We start from the raw sequence: 19,325 nt of genomic DNA on the forward strand, positions 1-19,325 counted from the left end.
GATATATTACTGTACTGCACAGAATGTGAGACTGCTGTTGTTTCACTTGTGAAAAGGTGAAATGGCTTGGAGAGGAAAGCAGCAGGCAGGCACAAGGTAGGCTATAGAATAAGGAAGAAAGCCGTTTTTATTCTCAATCATGCTTGTGAGAAAATAAATAGATTCATTGATTTAGTACCACATGTCCACATCACTAATTCATAATAATGGTGTCATTGATGTAGGATGCAATTAAATTAGTAGCCTGTTTATCAAGATTTGTTTTCACAAGATAGCCTATAGCCTATTCAGAATTAATTCACTTCGGACTGAACAATCGCATGGTTAGGCATTTATTATTTGTTTTACGCACCTTGTAGCCTACTACTATAATGAGAGTGTGCTGTGATTGGCTAGCCTCCAGGCAGACAGAAGAAGGCGGGGTGCTTTAAGAGCCTGGGCTCTAGTCCACCCTCTCCTCATCAGATTCAGATATAGTCGCCTAGCGGCAACACGGCGATGCATACACACACGCACGCACGCATGCACATACACAGCTCTCCACACACGATGCCTGGTGCGCATCGCAGGGCGTAAAGTTTGGAAGCTCCTACTGTTCACTGGACACAGAACACAGAACGGATGTGGATTCAGGTATGTGAAATGCTGCAAATAAATGCATTGTTGTTGCTAATTTTTCAAACAATGATGAGGGAGTGAGTGTTGTAGCTTATACGTTGAAGTCGGGAAATCTGTTTTTTGGAGTGCTAATGCCATTTAGGCTACTGTGGGATATAACAGGACTTATCTTTTAACAGTCTAGCCTATTCTACTATGACATGATTTTATTTAGCCTATTTATGAATTCCTGCTTAACTTTTAAACTCTTTAAGAGTTAATACTAAGTAATACTTAGCCCATTGATTAGTGTATAGTGCGCTGTCAGATCACGCCAAAGCACGACAGCTCATCACAGCGGTCAGTTTCGTTGCCAAAGAGAGCAGCAATGGTTTTGATTGGAGCTGTCGAATTTGGCAGAAAACCAAAACAAGTATGCAAAGGGAATCCCCTTCGTTTTATATACTAGTCATGAATTTCATGTTGTGGCAAATAAATGAATTAATTCCAACTGTTGCAATTATTATAGACATGAATTATTTATGATTTATGGTTTGAACATAATGGGCAATATCAGTATAGTATAGTATAGTGATAGATTTTGCTTATTTATTATTATTTTTGTTGTTATACATTTTTTTGACAGATGGAACACTTGCAGAGGAAGGATAGTGCCACAGTTGCCAAACCTGGTCACTTTGATTTATAGCTATGAAACTATGAAACCCTGAAAATCTTTGGTTTAATACCATGAGGTGAACCAATGTAGCATGAAATTAGTATGCCACTGTTTGTCTGATAAGGCATTTAGTTCCAGGAAAAACATCCACTGGAAATGTGAAATAAATTAACATATCATTTTTGTCCATAACACCCTGTGGGTTTCATTAGGACAACGTGTATACATCCCAAACAGCCATACTATGAACGTCCAATACATTTACATTTTTCACCTGTCAGATAGTGAACATTCAATCTAGCCCTCATAATACAGTATACATTTTGCATTTGACTTGCAAATGCAAAATATACTGATGCTGAAAAGAAAACCTCCACAAGCAGGTGGTTATCAGCACAGTGTACTCTATCTATTCAGTTCTCTTAGCCTCCTATCCGTTATTGTGTAATGAGATACAGCTCGTGTGGACATGGCCATGGATGTGTTATCTTTGTCTTCTTATCAGTTAATATAAGACTCTCAAAGGGATGTGCCTACAGTAAAATCCTGAGTGTTCATTAATTTAACAAAGAGTTACATCTCAGAATTAGATGAACACTGACAATTTAAGGCTTGTCTATCGGAAATCTGTGCAAGGCATTAAACTATTAACCGCAGACCTTCCTTCATTCTTTGAATGCTTGTCATGACACTACAGCAACAACTAAATAATTAACAATGTCCTGTTAATAGGCAGCAAAGAGTAATTTGAGTTTTATGGTCTGGAAGTGGAATCTAATGGGAGCAGTCCGGTGGGAATGGTCCAGTGCTTTGTGGTTGCAGTGTATTGGGATACCCGAGAGGAGAGCCGACCGGTGCTTTCCGGTCAGGTTACGACTACCCCCTCGTGCTGATTATTACAAAGCACACTATGGTAATACTCATCAATCAGCTGGACGAGCTGTCAGTGTCAACACATAGGCCTACCTGTAATGAGAGGACAGAGTAAGAGGAAAGAGAAAACCATAGGCCTAGTGGTTATATTACAAAGCCCTCCTAACCTCCTTTACACTGTTTACACACTCAGGAAATACTGTACAGAAATTACTTTGACTCATTAGTGAATAAGGTAAGGTTTCAAACCGCACTTCCTGTTTGCTGGACCATGTCACTGCTGTTCTCTGTTATTAGGTATATGGCCCGCCGATATAATAGTTGCTTTATTGCTTTGTCCACATGCAGCTCACACAGCACCGGAGGCCTGAAAGTAAACTCTCACCATGATCATGTTTTTGTAGCATCTTTATTTTCTGCAGATGTTATTTAAATTATATACCGTTGTGAAATCACATTTCAGGGGTTTTGAAATTGCTTTTTGAAAACATGCTGACTGGATATGGCAGTCAAGTGAGAGAGTTAACCTGTGTATTGTGTTACTGGAGTATATATTGCTCCAAATGTTATGGCAATATCACGCTCTGAGTATGATTACATTTAGCTGTATATATATATAAAGTGGCAACCTACCACTCTGTTTACTCTCTGAGAAAGGAATCAGGTTGTACCACCTGATTCCATCAGCCTGATACAGGAAATTACTTCCCTCCCAGTGAACTGGAGACGTGGGGAATCAGGGCGTCATGGGGCTTCCACCCTGAAATGCATTACTAAGAGACGCTGCGGTTTTGAATTCCTGTCCAAAGTCTGATCACTCTTCAAATATTCATCATCTCCATAATCTGAAACCTTTTGACAGTTGACACAAGGGCCCCCAGAAGGCAATTAAATAAAGTATCAATACATTATCAACATTAGGTTTCAACATTAGGTTTAGTGATACAGTACAGACACACTATTATATGTATTATATCGATTGAAGAAAATGTATTTTCTTTTTTACAGAGGTAAATGTTAAACGTTACCAATGTTACAGCAACTGTGATAAATAGTAATACAAATGTAGATATCCAATGGCCATTTACCTCAAATTAGATTTAAAGCATTGCAATATAGCCTTGCTCACAGTGTCGCAATATATCACAATATATTGAATCATGACCCCTGTTATCGTTTTACCCACCGTATCGCTAGATTCTCATGTGGTTTAGGCGGCGGCCCCTGTTTTGTTATCGCACTGCTCCATCTTGGTTTGGAGGACTGTGTTAGATATAGCTCTTTAGCGCACAATCCCGCACATGGTACTTCCAGTTGAAAGCCATTACCTTCTCAGGAAGGACTCGAGAAAAATAGGCGTCCAGTCCATGGGCTTCCTGGAATGGAATCTGCTGACAGACTGTAAAGTTAAATGTGCAGTTTAAGCTCCCCTTTCTTAACGCTCCTGCCCTCTAGATTAGTTTGACCCTGTGATAGGCCCAGTCTATGAGAGGTGTCCTTCTTCTATTCTGTTAGACTTTTGGATTGTCCCTGCTTTGGCTCAGTAATCAAATCAGCTGACTGGGCTGCCTCGCTGTAGCAGGGCGATGTGTCCCTGTCTTTATGGGGTGGTTCTCTAGTGGGTTTAATCCATTCTTAAGAGTCCAGTCTGTGGCAATTGTCTGTGGGGATCAGAGTAGTCAGCAGCACACAGCCGAACACAGTTATTCTAGCTTGTCTAGCTTTCTATTACAAATTTTACAATACAATCAGTAACCCCCCTCAAAAACCATAAAAAACACACTTTCATTCAAATGGTGGAAAGAATATACCAGACACACTACAGGCCACGATGGGTGTGGAGTCTGGCAGTCTGCTTCTGAATCTGTCAGTAAGCTATTTTCTGTCTCTAAGCTATTGTTCTGGTTCACGATTGTTCACGATTGTTCCAACAACCTTTCAAACACTTCCCTTTCAATGTCTCATAATTGCTTGATCTCTGCCTTGATCTCTGCCTTGCCCACCTCTGTGTAAGAACATGTGTTTGTGTAAATATAGCATGGCCTTTACAGTGGGACTGACTGGCTGGCACTGGCCCACCTTCAATCCCAGTGGACCTGAATAGTCGACTGAAGTGCTGTTCGATGGGAGGAAAGTGCTGTCTCATTAATGTTGCCTTTATTTTCCAAACCTCTACCCTCCCTCCATTTATCTTTTTCACTGTTCGCCTGGCTCCCATTCACATTCGTCTCTGATTGATGCCATCCGTTGCTTGATAATATCCACTCAGCTGTATGAATACAGACATGAATCACAGGGAGAAGCTTTCTGCCACCCCACCTTTGTGTGTCATTCTCTGGCTCTCTCTCTCTATCTCTCTCTTTCTGTCTCTCTCTCATTCTCCAAACCTCTTAGCCTGCTCTGTCTTTCTTTCTCAGTAAAATCCTCAGTGTGCATGTATCCATTTGTAACTCTGAGAGTTGTAAATATGATAAACCACCACTCAGGCTGGTCCTTGGTCTTTCTATTGGTGATTTTCAGCTCCGCTGCGCTGACACCAGAGGACCTTGTGATGTTGCTCTTTGGCTCACCCACAGCCATTCTCTCGCCTTCTTCCTCTTCCTGTCTCTGTCTCTCCTTCTATCTTTCAATAGCCCATCAACTATTCTCAGCATGCATGACCGCTTCAAAGTTCCATACCCACCGCATTGCAATTTACCATACAACTGTTTCTTCTCTCTCTTGCTTACGCATTCATTGCCTACCACGCACGCACGCATGCACACACATACACACTCATCCACCCACTGTTGCACTGCCAGTTTTGAATGGGTCTCCCTTCATCACTGTATGAATTTTTCATGTCTGTGAATGATTTGGGCTGTGAATTAAACATGGGCTGTATGGTGAGTGATTGGTCGGATACTTATTCACCCTGACTGGTGGGAGATGGAGAGGATTTGGAGAGAGAGTCAGAGGTTGAGGGGAAATTTAAAAATGGGGATGTGGTATACAGTGGAGGAGGGAGTGCAGAGAAATATTAGCGAGTAGGGTGGGCAGAGAGGGACGAGATGGAAGAATAGACAGATGTGACAGATTTGGAGGAAGAAGATTGATCGCAATTATTTGAGATAATCGCAATAAATCTTGTGTCAATCGTTTTTAATCTTTCCATGTTGAGAAATGTTCATATATTTTCAGATATCTACAAGCTCACACAAGCTTAAGTATAAAGTTATTGCATATGTCATTTATTACTGTATTTTCTTACTGTATATGTTCCAATGTTCAATATCAAATTATTTAAAAGAATTCTTTAATTGCAATAATTTCTATGACAATTAATCATTACCTAAAAGTTAATGACCGTGACAGCCCTGTCAGCCTGCCAGCCTCCAAAAAGTAGACATTCTCTGCATGGGGGCTGTGTTCCAGGTCAGCGCTTCCTATGAGGCTGCCCCGAGTTTGAGCTTTAGACGCAGCACTGGCATTGCTGAAAAGAAAAGTGATACTGATAAAATAGTAAATGGTGCATTTATATGGCACCTTTATCCAAGGCGCTGTACAATGTGCATTACATTCACCTATTGACACACACATTCACACCGATGGCAGAGGAAACCATGCAAGGCACCAACCTGCTCATCGGGAGCAATTAGGGGGTTCAGTGTCTTGCTCAATGACACTTCGACACTAACTCTGGGGTAGCCTACAGTTCCCAAGTGGGGTGCTATACCTCCTCCGCTACTGCCACGTAAAGGAATCTTCAGTAATTTCACTTAATTCAAATATCACATTTTCTTTTTTTTGTGATTAGTCTCCCTACTACATTGGTAGTATGGGTGCCACATTGGTATCCCTGAGTCGTTTTAAAACCTTGGTGAGCATACAGATCCCACAATATGTAACTGTTTTTAGATCGTTTTGAAATTTGTCTTAGCTTCTATTTGTAACCTACCTGTATGTAATTCACATGTATACCTTTTGTTTTCCTTTTCCTGATCTATTGTGATGTTTTTTTTTTTACATGATCTTGTATTACTCAACAACACTGAAAATGAGTTTAATTACTCAGTGTAATTTCGAGAATAAATAAAACTTGAATGAAACTATAGAGTGTGCGGTTATCTTAGGTTTCATTTTTGCCCGAAGGGCCCAGCCTTCATACAGGAGGATAGAGAGGGGGCGGGCCTTGGTGCACGTGCTGTTGGCTTGTTGCAAGTTCCCCCACTGTAGAGCGTGTGCATGTGTATATCTTGTTTACAACATGGTGGAGCAGCAGGGGAAAATCCGAATGCAGCTCGAATGACGAAAATAATAATAAAGAGTAGTCAAGAGAAGAAAGCTGCTAGTGAAGACAGAGAAGAGCCAGGCGACAGCTGTCTGTCTGCTGTGGGACATGGAGTAGCCGCGTCACCAGGCTTTCCACTAGCCGTCTGTGTGAGAGGCAGCTGGGTGCTATTTGGTCTGCGTACAAGTTGTACAAGTTGAGTGCAAAATGCTTCATGGCACTCAGAGTTTACTTATGGTTTATTCAACACACCAGGTCAACCACAAGGTCATGGGTGAATGTGCCTGGCAATACGTTGAGCAACAACTGCAATGTACCAAATTAATTTCTTTCCGGATACCTGTGGTGCATATAATTCCTCCTCTGTGCCTTTGTTTCCTTGTCTCTCTTCACTGTGTAAAGAAGTCAACATATCCCCCAAAATAATCTGAAAAATACTAACTAAAAATTCACTAGTAAGAGAACTCACCTTCTTCTCAAGTTTAACGGTATTTATTGCACAAATGAGATGTAAGTGTATTGATGAGGAGCCCGAGGAGGGGTGAGACAGGGTATATAGTAGGGGAGTAGTCTCGGGAGCCTGACGACGACTGCCATAGCTCTGTTCGGGAACGGTCAATTGCCTCTGCTTCGACACTGCCACTGCCCGCCTCGGGGCTCCTAGGAGAAGGAGAGAGAGAGAAGTGTTAGCGGGGCGAAGCTGAGGATGAGGGGAGGAATTTTGACGGCACGAAGCAGAGTCAAACAGGTAAGTGATGTGATGACAGGTGTATTTATACTTTGGTGAATGAATTTACACCAATGAAGGACGAGGACTCTGATCTGATTCCAATGACACCACCCATGTACAAGTCTGTATCGCAATCAGATCAGAAGTTGCATAGAAAAAGAAAAAAACTAAACAAAACTTGACATTGTATAGATCAGGGGTTCTCGCGACATTCAGTAGTTGCAAAACAATTAACACAATCAATTATGAAATCACCACAGCAAAACAGAATGAAAAAACATTGCATGGATGCACCTGGGACGTATCCTCAGTGATGTATCCCAAGGTCATCAGGGTTTCGGGTATTGCAACATCATACCCCTCACTCAGGTGACCCAGCCGGGGTGATCAGGTCCCGACTTACGTCCCAGTAGATACCCTCGATCAGTCCCATTAGGGAAAGGCCAGGGCCACACAATCCGTTGCTCCGGAACTACTCTGCCGGGACTGGGAGGTAGATCGTTTACATATGACGTAAATTATCCATTCATTGTCAATGGGAATTTAATGTTTTTGTAAGACGAGAATCTACAGTAATAGCTGAGTATAGAAACACGTACAACAGGTGGATTCAATCTTGGTTTGATTTGGGACACACAGCAACACCTGTACTTTCTTTTGACACATCATTGAATAAGCTCTTCTCGCATACATTGCTTCTAGGCCTATTTAACTGAGTAAAAGCCCCCCCCCCCCTTTTTTTTGAGTGTGCAAACCACTCCAACAACCAGCTTTGTCTGTATGTTTGTGTACCTGTGTACACAAACATACAGCATGGTTACCATGGTCACTGACATTACGTCAGACCACAGCTGGTCAGGCTATATAAGACCTTGCACCACTCAGTTCACACGGGTGTGATTTTTTTAGTCCAGCTTTTAGTGTATGTAACCCAAATTCTGATTGGTCGGAAATGAGATGATGTACGATGATAAGAGCGCCCCTCACTTCACACGGGTGTGATTTTTTGAATGGCGACCACTCAAAGTTCCGCAACTTTTTGAGTAATCAAGTGCAAAGAATCTTTTTTTCGCGATTTCTATAGACGGTATGCGTGTGACATCATCATACCCGGAAGTAATGTGAAAACGCCTACTGACAGCCTTGACAGCCCATACATCCAAACAGAAAAGTCCTATCTGATTGCTTTAAATGACGTTAAACAACGTTAAACTCACTTTGCCACTCGATTTTCCATTCACTTTATGCCTGCGCATACACTAGGGCTTCGCACTGGTGCAGTGCTCGGGCCTTTTTTAAAGATATATATTTTTTTGTCTTTTTCTGCCTTTATTGATAGGTTGAAAGTAGACTGACAGGAAATGGGGAGAGAGATGGGGGGGAAGACACGCGGCAAAGGCTGTTGGGATCGGGAGTCGATCCCGTGGCACGCCGTCAGGCTGGCTCAGCAGCCTAGGTGCCCAGACGGTTGAGCTAACCGCCCAGGCCGCCTTTTTTTAATATTATATATAGAGTATATAGTAATCAGCAACAGGGGTCTCGCACCATGAGACACAGGCTGTCATGTCACTAGGATAGTGAAACCTCAGGGGGGAGGTATGGATCAGATGAGAGGCTCCTAAGAGAGAAAGTATTCTAGGCACTCAGATGCCGGAATGACCATGGCAACCTTTTTAAATGACCTGTATGTGATGATTGTGGACTGTGTTCACTGGGGTCGGTGATACATGGCAGATTGCAAGGACATTTGAAGATGGATTTGCCCAGTGATTGTCGCTCCACTCAAGAGCAGAAAGGGCTTGTTTTCTTCCTTCCTCCCTGATTGCTCCACAACTTCATAACCTTTCCATTCTGTGCGCACCACACTTTCAAGTTTCTTTCCCTGAATCATCACAATGCAAGTGCACCGATGGACAACCTTTCAGAGGTTCACTTGAAAGATTGACTGTTATTGGGTCCATAATACTTCAAAGTGATTAGGAGTGAAGCGTGGAGGAGTGTATTCATACATACAGTGATAGCGGACAGGTGCTTGAAGAACATATTGTATGAATAATACAATATGTCTCCTTCATTATGTTAATGCATTCTTATTTTCAATGGTCAGCAGTTTGAGCGCCGTCCACTTTCAAAGTGCTGTCACCACCTTAACATGCTCGCTCAAACCATGAATAGTACTCTCTCTCTCCTTTTCTCTCTTTTTCGCTCAAACCCCACTAAAACACATCCCCACACGCGCACACACACACACATGTGATGTGCTCACACATCAATTTGAGTGTGTATGGCAGTGTAACAGCAGAATATATAATAGCCCAACTTTATCACCATTACTGTGGTTTTGACTGTCTGCCAGCCTAATTATGTCTGGGGCTATGTGAGGAATGACTGGCTGTGAGCTATGTTGCTAGCGGTGTGTAAAAAGGAAAGAACTCCATGGACACTTGGTCTTTTGTATTTTTATGTACATTTGTAAAATAGACCTGTCTAATGTGACCCGCAGGTTGAGCTACTTGCTGTTATGTTGTATGAGGGTGATATTTGAGGAACGACTGTTATTGTGCACAGTTCAAGGTGACCCAGTCCTCATTATCTCTTTCTACACACAGATGCACGCACGCACGCACGCACGCACGCACGCACGCACGCACGCACGCACGCACGCACGCACGCACGCACACACACACACACACACACACACACACACACACACACACACACACACACACACACACACACACACACACACACACACACACACACACACACACACACACACACACACAGCAGGCGTCCACACCTAGGGTGATGAATGAAACCAGACAAACCACGAGTCCCTACAATGAGAGAATCAAACAGTCCCTATCGATAAAACTCAGTGATGGATTACAACAATACATTCTCAGATTGGTTGTACAGTACACATTTATATAACTGTGTGTGTGTGAGGGGGGGGGGCATGTGCATGTTTCACAGTCATATGCAGTTATGTATTCCTGCAAGCAAAATGTTAGCATTCTATCTATACAATACTTTTGATGTGAGGTGAGGGGGTCACCAGCCTTAGCTCGTGGATTTCATAGATAAATGGCTCCTCTGGCCTTTCCTTCGGTTCCACTTTATCTTTATAAGTGTACAATTGGGAAGGGCTAATTCAATTCCCAGCAGGACTGTGCCTGAGACTGGGGAACCTTTACTATCTGCAGCGAGGGGGCGGGAGGTCTCTCTCTCTCTCTCCCTTTCTGTCTCCTTTCTTTCCTTCCATCTACCTTTCGTTCTGCATCCTCCCTTTTTCCCATTGTTTCTCAAGTCTAATTAGGCTACTTTCAGGAGAAAGGTAGCTATAAATGACAAATCAAGGCTGTTTTCTGTATCGTAGCTCCTAGCCCTGCTAGCTCCTAGCCCTGTAAATGTGGGGTCCGTGGACTCCCAGGGGTCACTGGTGGTGGGGGTCCCAGCTAATTGATTGATGGTTAGAAACCAAATGGTATATAGGCATGTAACGATTCACTCAACACACGATACGATTCGAATCACAATATTAGGTTCAGGATATGATGTTTTACGAACATGTTTTCCAGACAAATGACCGAAAAATCTTTCTTTAATATTATTTCTCTTACGCAAATCCAGTATTTTCTTCTTTTTTATTTTACAATATTATCTGTTTTCAATACAATACTTAGTAAATTACAGGAAACATTTTTTTCTCACTTTTCAGTCCTGAGGTAGATAATCCAACTGTATCCTCGTTTCAACTTTCAACAAATACTGTGTAGCAACTAGCAAGCAAATCCAAGACAGGATACTTTTTACACAAATCCTTGGATCGCGATCGCAATACATGAACGCAAACACTTAAGACTTAAGACTCGCCAGCATATTAAATCCCTGGGGGAGTGTTTATAATAGGGCGCTATGTGGTATCTGCTATTTTGCTTCATGACTTAACAAGACTCACCGCATAGCATTAAGTCGTCTTTCACTAGTAAGAGACCACACCTTCGCTCAAGATTAACAGTTTATTGAAACAGAATGAGATGAATGCGGAATGGAGTGAGGAATCAGGGTGGGGGCGTAGTCTCTGGAGCTGACGGTCGTCTTTGCTCTACTCGAAATGAGCGGTTGGTCGTCTCTGCTCCGTCACTGCCCCCCCTGGATTCCTAGAGAATCGAGGGGGAAGGAGGAGGTTGGGGTGGAGGAGGATGGCGATTTTGAAGAATAGTGAAAATAGCCGATCTACAAGTGCAGTACTCACAACCCATGTTTGGTCTGTCGTGGAGCAGAACAAACAACTTGGTTGAGAGATCGCAGGTGTATTTATACTGTGGTGATTGCACCGGGGATTGGCCGGGTGATAATGAAAGGCAGGTGAGTTTGATAAGGAGGGAGGAGTTGTTGATAATGAGGGAGGAGTGGTTAAGGTCAAGCGGAAGGAGGTCTCTTCTCCCGAAACTGCCTTGTATAAATACAACTTCCCTAAATGCAAAAGTGTAACGCACAGCACGGACAATAGCTATGCGTCTTGCGCTTATCTCAAAACCACACCCATGACTAATGTTTAGCATCTACCGCCTGCACATTTTACCATCCTCAAAATATCAAAACCAGCATTGACCACGCCTCCAGGTCTTAAGTAATTAAGATGCGCAAAATAGGGCCCAGGGAGTTAAATGAACACTGAGGATTTTACAGTGTATAGTCTGGGAATCAGAATTCATACCAAAATCCTTGAATTTAAAAACTTTTGAGAGTCACTGCTGGTGTTGCAGGGAATGCTGAGATATTTGGCAGGATGAAGGAAGGAGTGGGACTGGGACCTCGTGGTTTCATAGACGTACTGTAACTAAAGGATGAGCAGAGCTCCATCTCTTCATTTGACCTGATGAGTTCTGTCAGTGTTAGTTAGACCAATGGCTCTATGCAGGAGAGACGGCCTCCGTGGTTATGTCTGTCATCGAGTGTGAAATTGTGTGTTTTCATAGTGTGTGTGTGTGTGTATGTGTGTGTGTGTGTGTGTGTGGGGGGGGGGGGGGGGGTGCGCGTGTGCGATGTGTGTGTCCAGGCATTAAAATGCAATGTGTCCGTTTAAGGGCTCTTCTATGAAGACTGATGTCCGTCTACCTCTCATATGCTCGTCTCTGAGGTCTCGTTGCGATCTGTGGCACTCGGAGGAAGTGTCCTGGAGGAGTAATGGAGTGGGCGATGTGCTAATGTGAGCAGAGCGAGGCAAGGCAAGGCTGATGGACGGCACTGTGTGTGTGTGTGTGTGTGTGTGTGTGTGTGTGTGTGTGTGTGTGTGTGTGTGTGTGTGTGTGTGTGTGTGTGTGTGTGTGTGTGTGTGTGTGTGTGAAGTTGATGGAGTTTGATGGTGGGCGCAGGGCTTAACGAGCAGGAAAATAAGCTGAGCAAATCTCTGGCTGTCGTCCTTCCCCCTCCCACTGAATTACACACGCGCATTCACTCACGCACGCACGCACGCACGCATACATACGCACACACACATACACACACACACACACACACACACCGCCAGGTAAGGGTACACATACAGCTCTCTCACGGCTGAAGTTTTGTTCTCGCATGGCTGAAACTTTTAGTGCTAATACAACTCGTATTTGTGCACAAAGTCGCTTATAGTAAGCAAACATGGCAACACTTGTCACGGGGGGGACTTCAGCAGCACCCAGCTCCTCTTACAAAACTACCTTGTCACACCCCGCTGCACAAGACGCCAACTCCTAGCCCTCATTGGTCACCTGAAGTCCCCCAAGGCCGCCCCTTCATATCCCACCTCCTCACCACCGCATCCTCCGTACACTCCATGCACGACCTCGTCTCCATCGTTGAATCATCCCGCACCGATCTCCACCTGGTACCATCTCCTCTCAAAGTGGAATGGCATCACTTTTTTCTATGACACCCTCACCAGTCACCACCCACCCCGACGACATTCAGTTATACACTGACGCCGCCCCCTCCATCGGCTATTATCAAGGCCGCTGGTTCCCCGCATGGCCTCCCAAGTTCAGCACCCTTTCACACTATGCCAACCACCCCTCCTCCGCCCTTCACGAAATTTACCATGTCGTAAATGCCGCGCTTCTTTGGGGCCACGAATGCTCCCGAAGGAGCATCCTAATACACTCAGACAACACCACCACCGTAGATATCATTAACAACGTACTCACGAACCCATCCTCCGATACATTTCCATGAGACGCTCTCTCAACGCCTCTCCACAAGACCCATTGTTCATCACCGAGACCGGTTCCATCGCCACCCGCTTCTGGTTTCACCAGCACCTCCGCCAAATCCTAACACTGTCTGTCCCAGCTCTACTCCGGCCATTCCTCCAGGCAATGTCTCTCGGACCAGCTGATCCGAATCCTCGGCTGCTGGTCTTTCCGAGCCTACCCAATCCTACATCAGGGCCAACATCCTGGATGTCCAAAACGCCCATCTCCACCTAGGCCGTTTGTAACCCGTCTCTCCCCGCCCATCCGCCCCGGAAAGGGGTCCTCACTCTCGCCCCTTCTGCCAGTCCCTCACTCATCTCCCAGCCAGCTCTTTTTGGGGGGAGTGCAGGACCATGCAGTGTTAATTTTGACAGCAAATTGATAGGCTTTTGAATACAATTTCAGTTAGTCATTTGAAATTATTTGGTTTTAGTTGACTAAAAAAAAGTAGACAGGTCCACCAGTACATTTTGGTGTGGGCCTATTTTATTTTCCTCCAAAGGTTCATTAGGTATTGCAAGCCGGCAACAACAAAAAAGAAATAACACTGGCCAAAATGATGTTCCAAAAAAGGAAACAGAAATTAACATTTAAAGCTACACTTAAGAACAACAAACAGGAATTTAAGAATACTGCTATTCAGGCTATGCCTTCCATGAGGCCCTGCATGGCAGGTCCCCCCTGATGTTCTTCCTAGTCTCAGGTCAAACTGAACATCTCCACAGTCCTCACTTGCAGCATGCCTGCTGTTAATTAAACAGGTGGGACAAACCAAGTGCCATCATAGTAATTGGTATCAATAACTCAAACAATAGGCAAACCAAGGCCCCTGAGCTGATCTACAATATCATAGTGCTTTTCAAACTTATTTTCAATAAATACAAATCAATAAATATTGCAGGCGCCAAACACATACAAATGTAATAATTAACATGCAAAATAACAGGAACAAACACCCCTCCTCATCTACAGTGGTTGGCCCCTTCCAATCAGCAGGATTAGATTGCCACCACAGCAGAGGAGAGACAGGTGACCAACAAATCATTTACCTCTAACATAGATAAATAAATAAACATATTTAAAAGTATTTAAATCCTTGCGTATTACTTTAAGATGTCAGATGTACATACACATATCCTTGATTGTGCGTGCAATGCATTGGGCGCTGCCGCGCTTAAAGTCTATTATGAGGGTGGATTCTGCCAATGCATTTCAATGGGAATGGAGCAGTTTGCTGCCGGGTTTCTGCAAATAAATAAATATTGTGACTGTGCCCTAAACCAGGGCACAGTCACACCGCACTCTGTTCAACGGCCTTCTCTTACAGCTGCCCATCCACCACAGGCCAATGAACCCATCTCTGTTCAACGCCCTTCTCTTACAGCTGCCCATCCACCACAGGCCAATGAACCCATCTCTGTTCAACGCCCTTCTCTTACAGCTGCCCATCCACCACAGGCCAATGAACCCATCTCTGTTCAACGCCCTTCTCTTACAGCTGCCCATCCACCACAGGCCAATGAACCCATCTCTGTTCAACGCCCTTCTCTTACAGCTGCCCATCCACCACAGGCCAATGAACCCATCTCTGTTCAACGCCCTTCTCTTACAGCTGCCCATCCACCACAGGCCAATGAACCCATCTCTGTTCAATGGCCTTCTCTTACAGCTGCCCATCCACCACAGGCCAATGAACCCATCTCTCCATCCTCTATTGATGTTCATAATCCGTCTGCTCACCAGAACTGGTGAGCAACTATATTCTTTCTCCTCTCTTCCAAATCATCGTCTTAACATGTTAGATTAAAATCAGGTATAAAAAACACGCTGTTTTATGAAATGTTTTATTATCTGTGTTATTAAATGTCACAATCTTTCCATCTCTTTGTTCCATTCTGTATCAGTCCCTTCAATGTAGTTCTGCCTTTCTTCTCTTTATTTACCTTGTCATAACAGCTCTGTCTGAGCAATGATACAACGGTCATCATTCAATTCAGATCGCTGAGTTAGTAAAAATGTATTGTTCCTGAGCATATCTCATTTCCTCCTCCATTTGAAACCCAGACCACCACAGGAGACCCTAGATTATTCATGAGGTATCCTGTCATAGCTGGCTCTGGCCATGACAGGAGACGAGGAGGGTAAAAGTGTAACAAAAGGTGTATTTATTGAATTAGGCCATGAAGTAAAGAATGAACTGAAGAACAAAATAACAGGCGGGAACAGATCCTATGAGGTGTGGAGTCAGTAATCAGTGGTGTGAAACAGCAAGATTTGTGAGCTGCTGTGATAGGAGAAGGATATCAAATGGAACAGAACCATCCTAAAGACTACTAATGATTGTGTGTATTCCTGCACTCTGTATCGAGAGAACTCGGTACATAGAAATTGATTTATTAGAGATTCTGACTTTTTTTCATCGTATTGTTCCACTTTTTGCTTTGGCAATGTAAACGTATGTTTTCTCATGCCAATAAAGCCCATTGAATTAGATGGAAAGCATAAAGTCAAACATAACAGGTCTGTCTCCTATGGATCTCTCCGAGTCAGCATGAATGGCATGGGCAGGGTTATTTATAGGCTCCTGGAGGCACCGGGCCCAGGTGAGCCTCTTCAATGAGCCATTAGGCTGGAATGCCTCACCCAGCTCACCTATAGGGAGTTAGGCATACAATGTAGGCAGGCACTCCCTATTCATATCCATAATGTGGTAAATGGTGCATTATATAGTACTTTACACAGATTGTGCATTACATTCACCCATTCACACACCAATGGCGGAGGAAACCATGCAAGGCACCAACCTGCACATTGGGAGCAATTAGGGGTTCAGTGTCTTGCTCGACACAAACCCAGAGTTTGTGTCGAACACAAACTCTGGGGGAGCCGAGGATCGAACTGTGAACCTCACGGTTGCGGCTGCTCTACCGGCCACTCTACCCCTGAGCCACTGCCGCGCCTATAGTTTGTCCATGTGTGGGTCATCACAATCCAGTGAATCCACATGTTTTCTTTACTTCCTGAATGAAAGAGGGCAACAAAATGAGCAAATGGCCCACGTCAAATGAGATCAACATAATGCTGTATCATTGTTTATAATTATGCATTCATTACTGCTAATGTAGCCACAATGCCACAGTAATCAGCTAACTAATTGACTGTCATTACCAGGAATGTGAGTGACCCATTTAGTCCCTATGCTGGCTAATGTCAGAGTGTCATTGTTAGTTATTTAACAGACACGTAGAAGGAAAGATTTAATCTTCTCCTTATGGTCTGGTAGATCCACAGTGAATGATTAATTTTAATGGGAAGATATTTCTTACTTATACTGCTATAGTGTATCTACGGTGATTTGACAATGCTCTAATTATGTCTAGTTCATATTGCTGTTTGTGTGTAAGATGTGTAACATTTTAAATGTCATTTAGAAGAATAGTCTCCAGTGTTGCAATTATTTCTGACTTGAGTTTTCTCTCTCTCTTTTGCTCTCAGGCTGTGGAGACAAAAGGTGGGATCGTGAGCAGACGGTGTATACTCTGCCAAGCAAGATGATTCAGTCCCACTGTCATGCTGACTAATGAATGTTGGAATATGGACTCATAGATACTCTATTCTTTACACGTTCTTGGACATAGCTCCTATCAACTGACCTCTTCCAGTTATTCACAGGGGAAAAAAACAGGACTTCAAGGCACCATTACTTACCAATCTCATACCTCCTGGTCCTTGTCATGTTTTAAAGAGGAGAGGTTTGAGGAGTCATCATCCCACAGGGAAACTAGAGGGTGAACGGTTGATTTGAGCACTTGAGATCTCGACCCGGACACCGTATGTACCCTGAGTAAAGTAAAACAGCGCATTTAGCAGTCAACACCAGCAAGCTGCTGCACTGTTGGCATTCAGTTGTGTTGATCCACTGACCGTGTGATCTAATTAGCCACACACAAACACACTCGCAGACAGACGTGGACATCCTCACCTAGTGCTGCTGGTCTCAGCAGGTACTATAAATAGCCTGCCCAGACTGAGGCCAGTGCACCCGTACCTACACCCATACAACACCTGCATACATAACGCACAAATGCGGACACACAAACGCATGCAAAGAAAAGTTGCACACACTCTATTTCTCTCTCTCGCATTCACACTCACACACACGGTGCACATGCACACAAAAATGCACACATCTGCACAACATTAGCTCCAACAGAGACCACTGAGCGTCACTGGGGTCTGCCAGGTGGCGTTAATTTGGATTGATTAACGTGCGTATGTTTTGTGTGTGTGTACCGGTACGTATTTTGGTGGCAGGTGGCAGTGTCATGTCTTGTCTGCTCAGACTAAGAATAACAATGTGTCCTGATGTGGCACAGTAGGTCAGGTAAATACACGTCACATGTCCCGCCGCTGGTAACTCAGTGCATGGCTGTATAAATTTACCCAGCCAATGTGTGAGTATAAAAGGAAAGACTGTGCATGAGGTGAAATGTCCAAGTGTGCATGTCTATCGCATTGTCACGGCAGATTAGGGCCGGGCCCGCCTTGGGGATGTCACATTGGCTGACCTAGTTGTGAAAAAAATAGACTGGTCACAGTGGTCAGTCTGAGTAGGTCTTACCCTGATGACGTCACGCACAGTTTAGGACAAACACAGCACAGTAACTCCACTGGTGATTGCCCCACAAATTTCTTACTTAGAACGGTTCTTACCTACAGTACTTATTTACATACAGTACATCATACATCACTCTTTATTGTCTTTAAGGATCGAATGGCACCAGCAGCCCTTCCCTCAACAAATAAGCGCTACAAGTAAAGGACCTTTTAAATTGCTCTTGTGTTCCAGCGCATCACCAGGCGTACATTCTGTTTGTGCGTCTGCTAGTAGTACTTCATCAGCGCTGTGTAAGGTTGTTCATTAGTGCTGTATATAAAGCCTTCCTACGTCCCGAGGAGGACACGTCCCCCAAGTCCCCTCATGAGCACCTTATTCCCAGCTCCTCCATCCAGCGCACCCACCATACAGTCCGTGTGCAAGCCCTGCCCCCGGGTCACCTGGAGGATGAACCCTCCAGGTAGGTCCCCTACCCTGGACTACGAGATGCTGCTGTCCCCGGGCGGCTCCTCTCTCCCTGGGGGCTCTGGCAGCAGTGTGGGCCCTCCGCTACATGTCGTATACGGGGTGGATTCAGAGCAGCGCACCGCCTTTGCCTTCGTGGGTCTCCTCCTGTGCTTCCTGGTCTTCCTGTTGGTCAGGTGCTTCAGAATCCTGCTGGACCCCTACAGCCGCATGCCTGCGTCGTCCTGGACCGACCACAAGGACGGCTTTGAGCGAGGACAGTTTGATTATGCACTGGTATAAGGGGAAGGGAAGTGTGTATACTGGTGTACAGGTATACTTACAGGGGGATCTTTTTGAGTGTACACTAATGGTCAACAAAGATGGACAATGAATAGGGATGGGCAAAAAAAAATCGTCTTACAAAATACAAATACCCCCAAAACAATTGCACCAAAATAAAGTACAAAATACACTGGTCAGACATCATTTTAGATGTCTGACAATGTATTGTAATGGCAAGATGACCTGTAGATGACCTGTAGTGCTACACATGCAAATGATTCTGATGACTTAGGATGGGGCCATTGGGATGACATCTCCTTCATCCTTATTGTATATTGATGAAAGGGAAGGTTAATAATAATGATGTAGGACATGTAATAGAACACTGATAATTGGTGGGCTAAGGGGGGGGGGGGGGGGGAGGACCTGTGATGTTGCATCCTCTGCACCCCTTAGATTTATACCACAGGTGTGCGTACTAAATGTACTCTGCTGACAAATTCCTGTCAGCCGATGAGAACTGGGTACACCACAAGAGTAACCCAGAACTTCCTTGGGGAACATACATGAATTGCAGTGAAGATACAGGG

The 19,325-nt window shown here is 44.2% G+C and overlaps 1 protein-coding gene across 1 annotated transcript; it reads left to right on the forward strand.

Moving 5' to 3' along the window:
• Window positions 1–550: 550 nt before the first annotated feature.
• LOC306926592 (cortexin-1-like) lies at window positions 551–18,825 on the forward strand. The gene is made up of 2 exons (XM_079505942.1): window positions 551–633; window positions 18,389–18,825. Exon 2 carries the CDS (start codon window positions 18,454–18,456, stop codon window positions 18,751–18,753), a length of 300 nt encoding a protein of 99 aa, XP_079362068.1. The 5' UTR covers window positions 551–633; window positions 18,389–18,453; the 3' UTR covers window positions 18,754–18,825.
• The last annotated feature ends 500 nt before the right edge of the window (window positions 18,826–19,325 follow it).

Source organism: Electrona antarctica (genome assembly GCF_951216825.1).
Source record: "Electrona antarctica genome assembly, chromosome: 7".
Taxonomy (NCBI): domain Eukaryota; kingdom Metazoa; phylum Chordata; class Actinopteri; order Myctophiformes; family Myctophidae; genus Electrona; species Electrona antarctica.

Coding starts and splice junctions, on each gene's coding strand:
- LOC306926592 (XM_079505942.1), top strand. CDS start 18,454: ATGAACCCTCCAGGTAGGTCCCCTACCCTGGACTACGAGATGCTGCTG.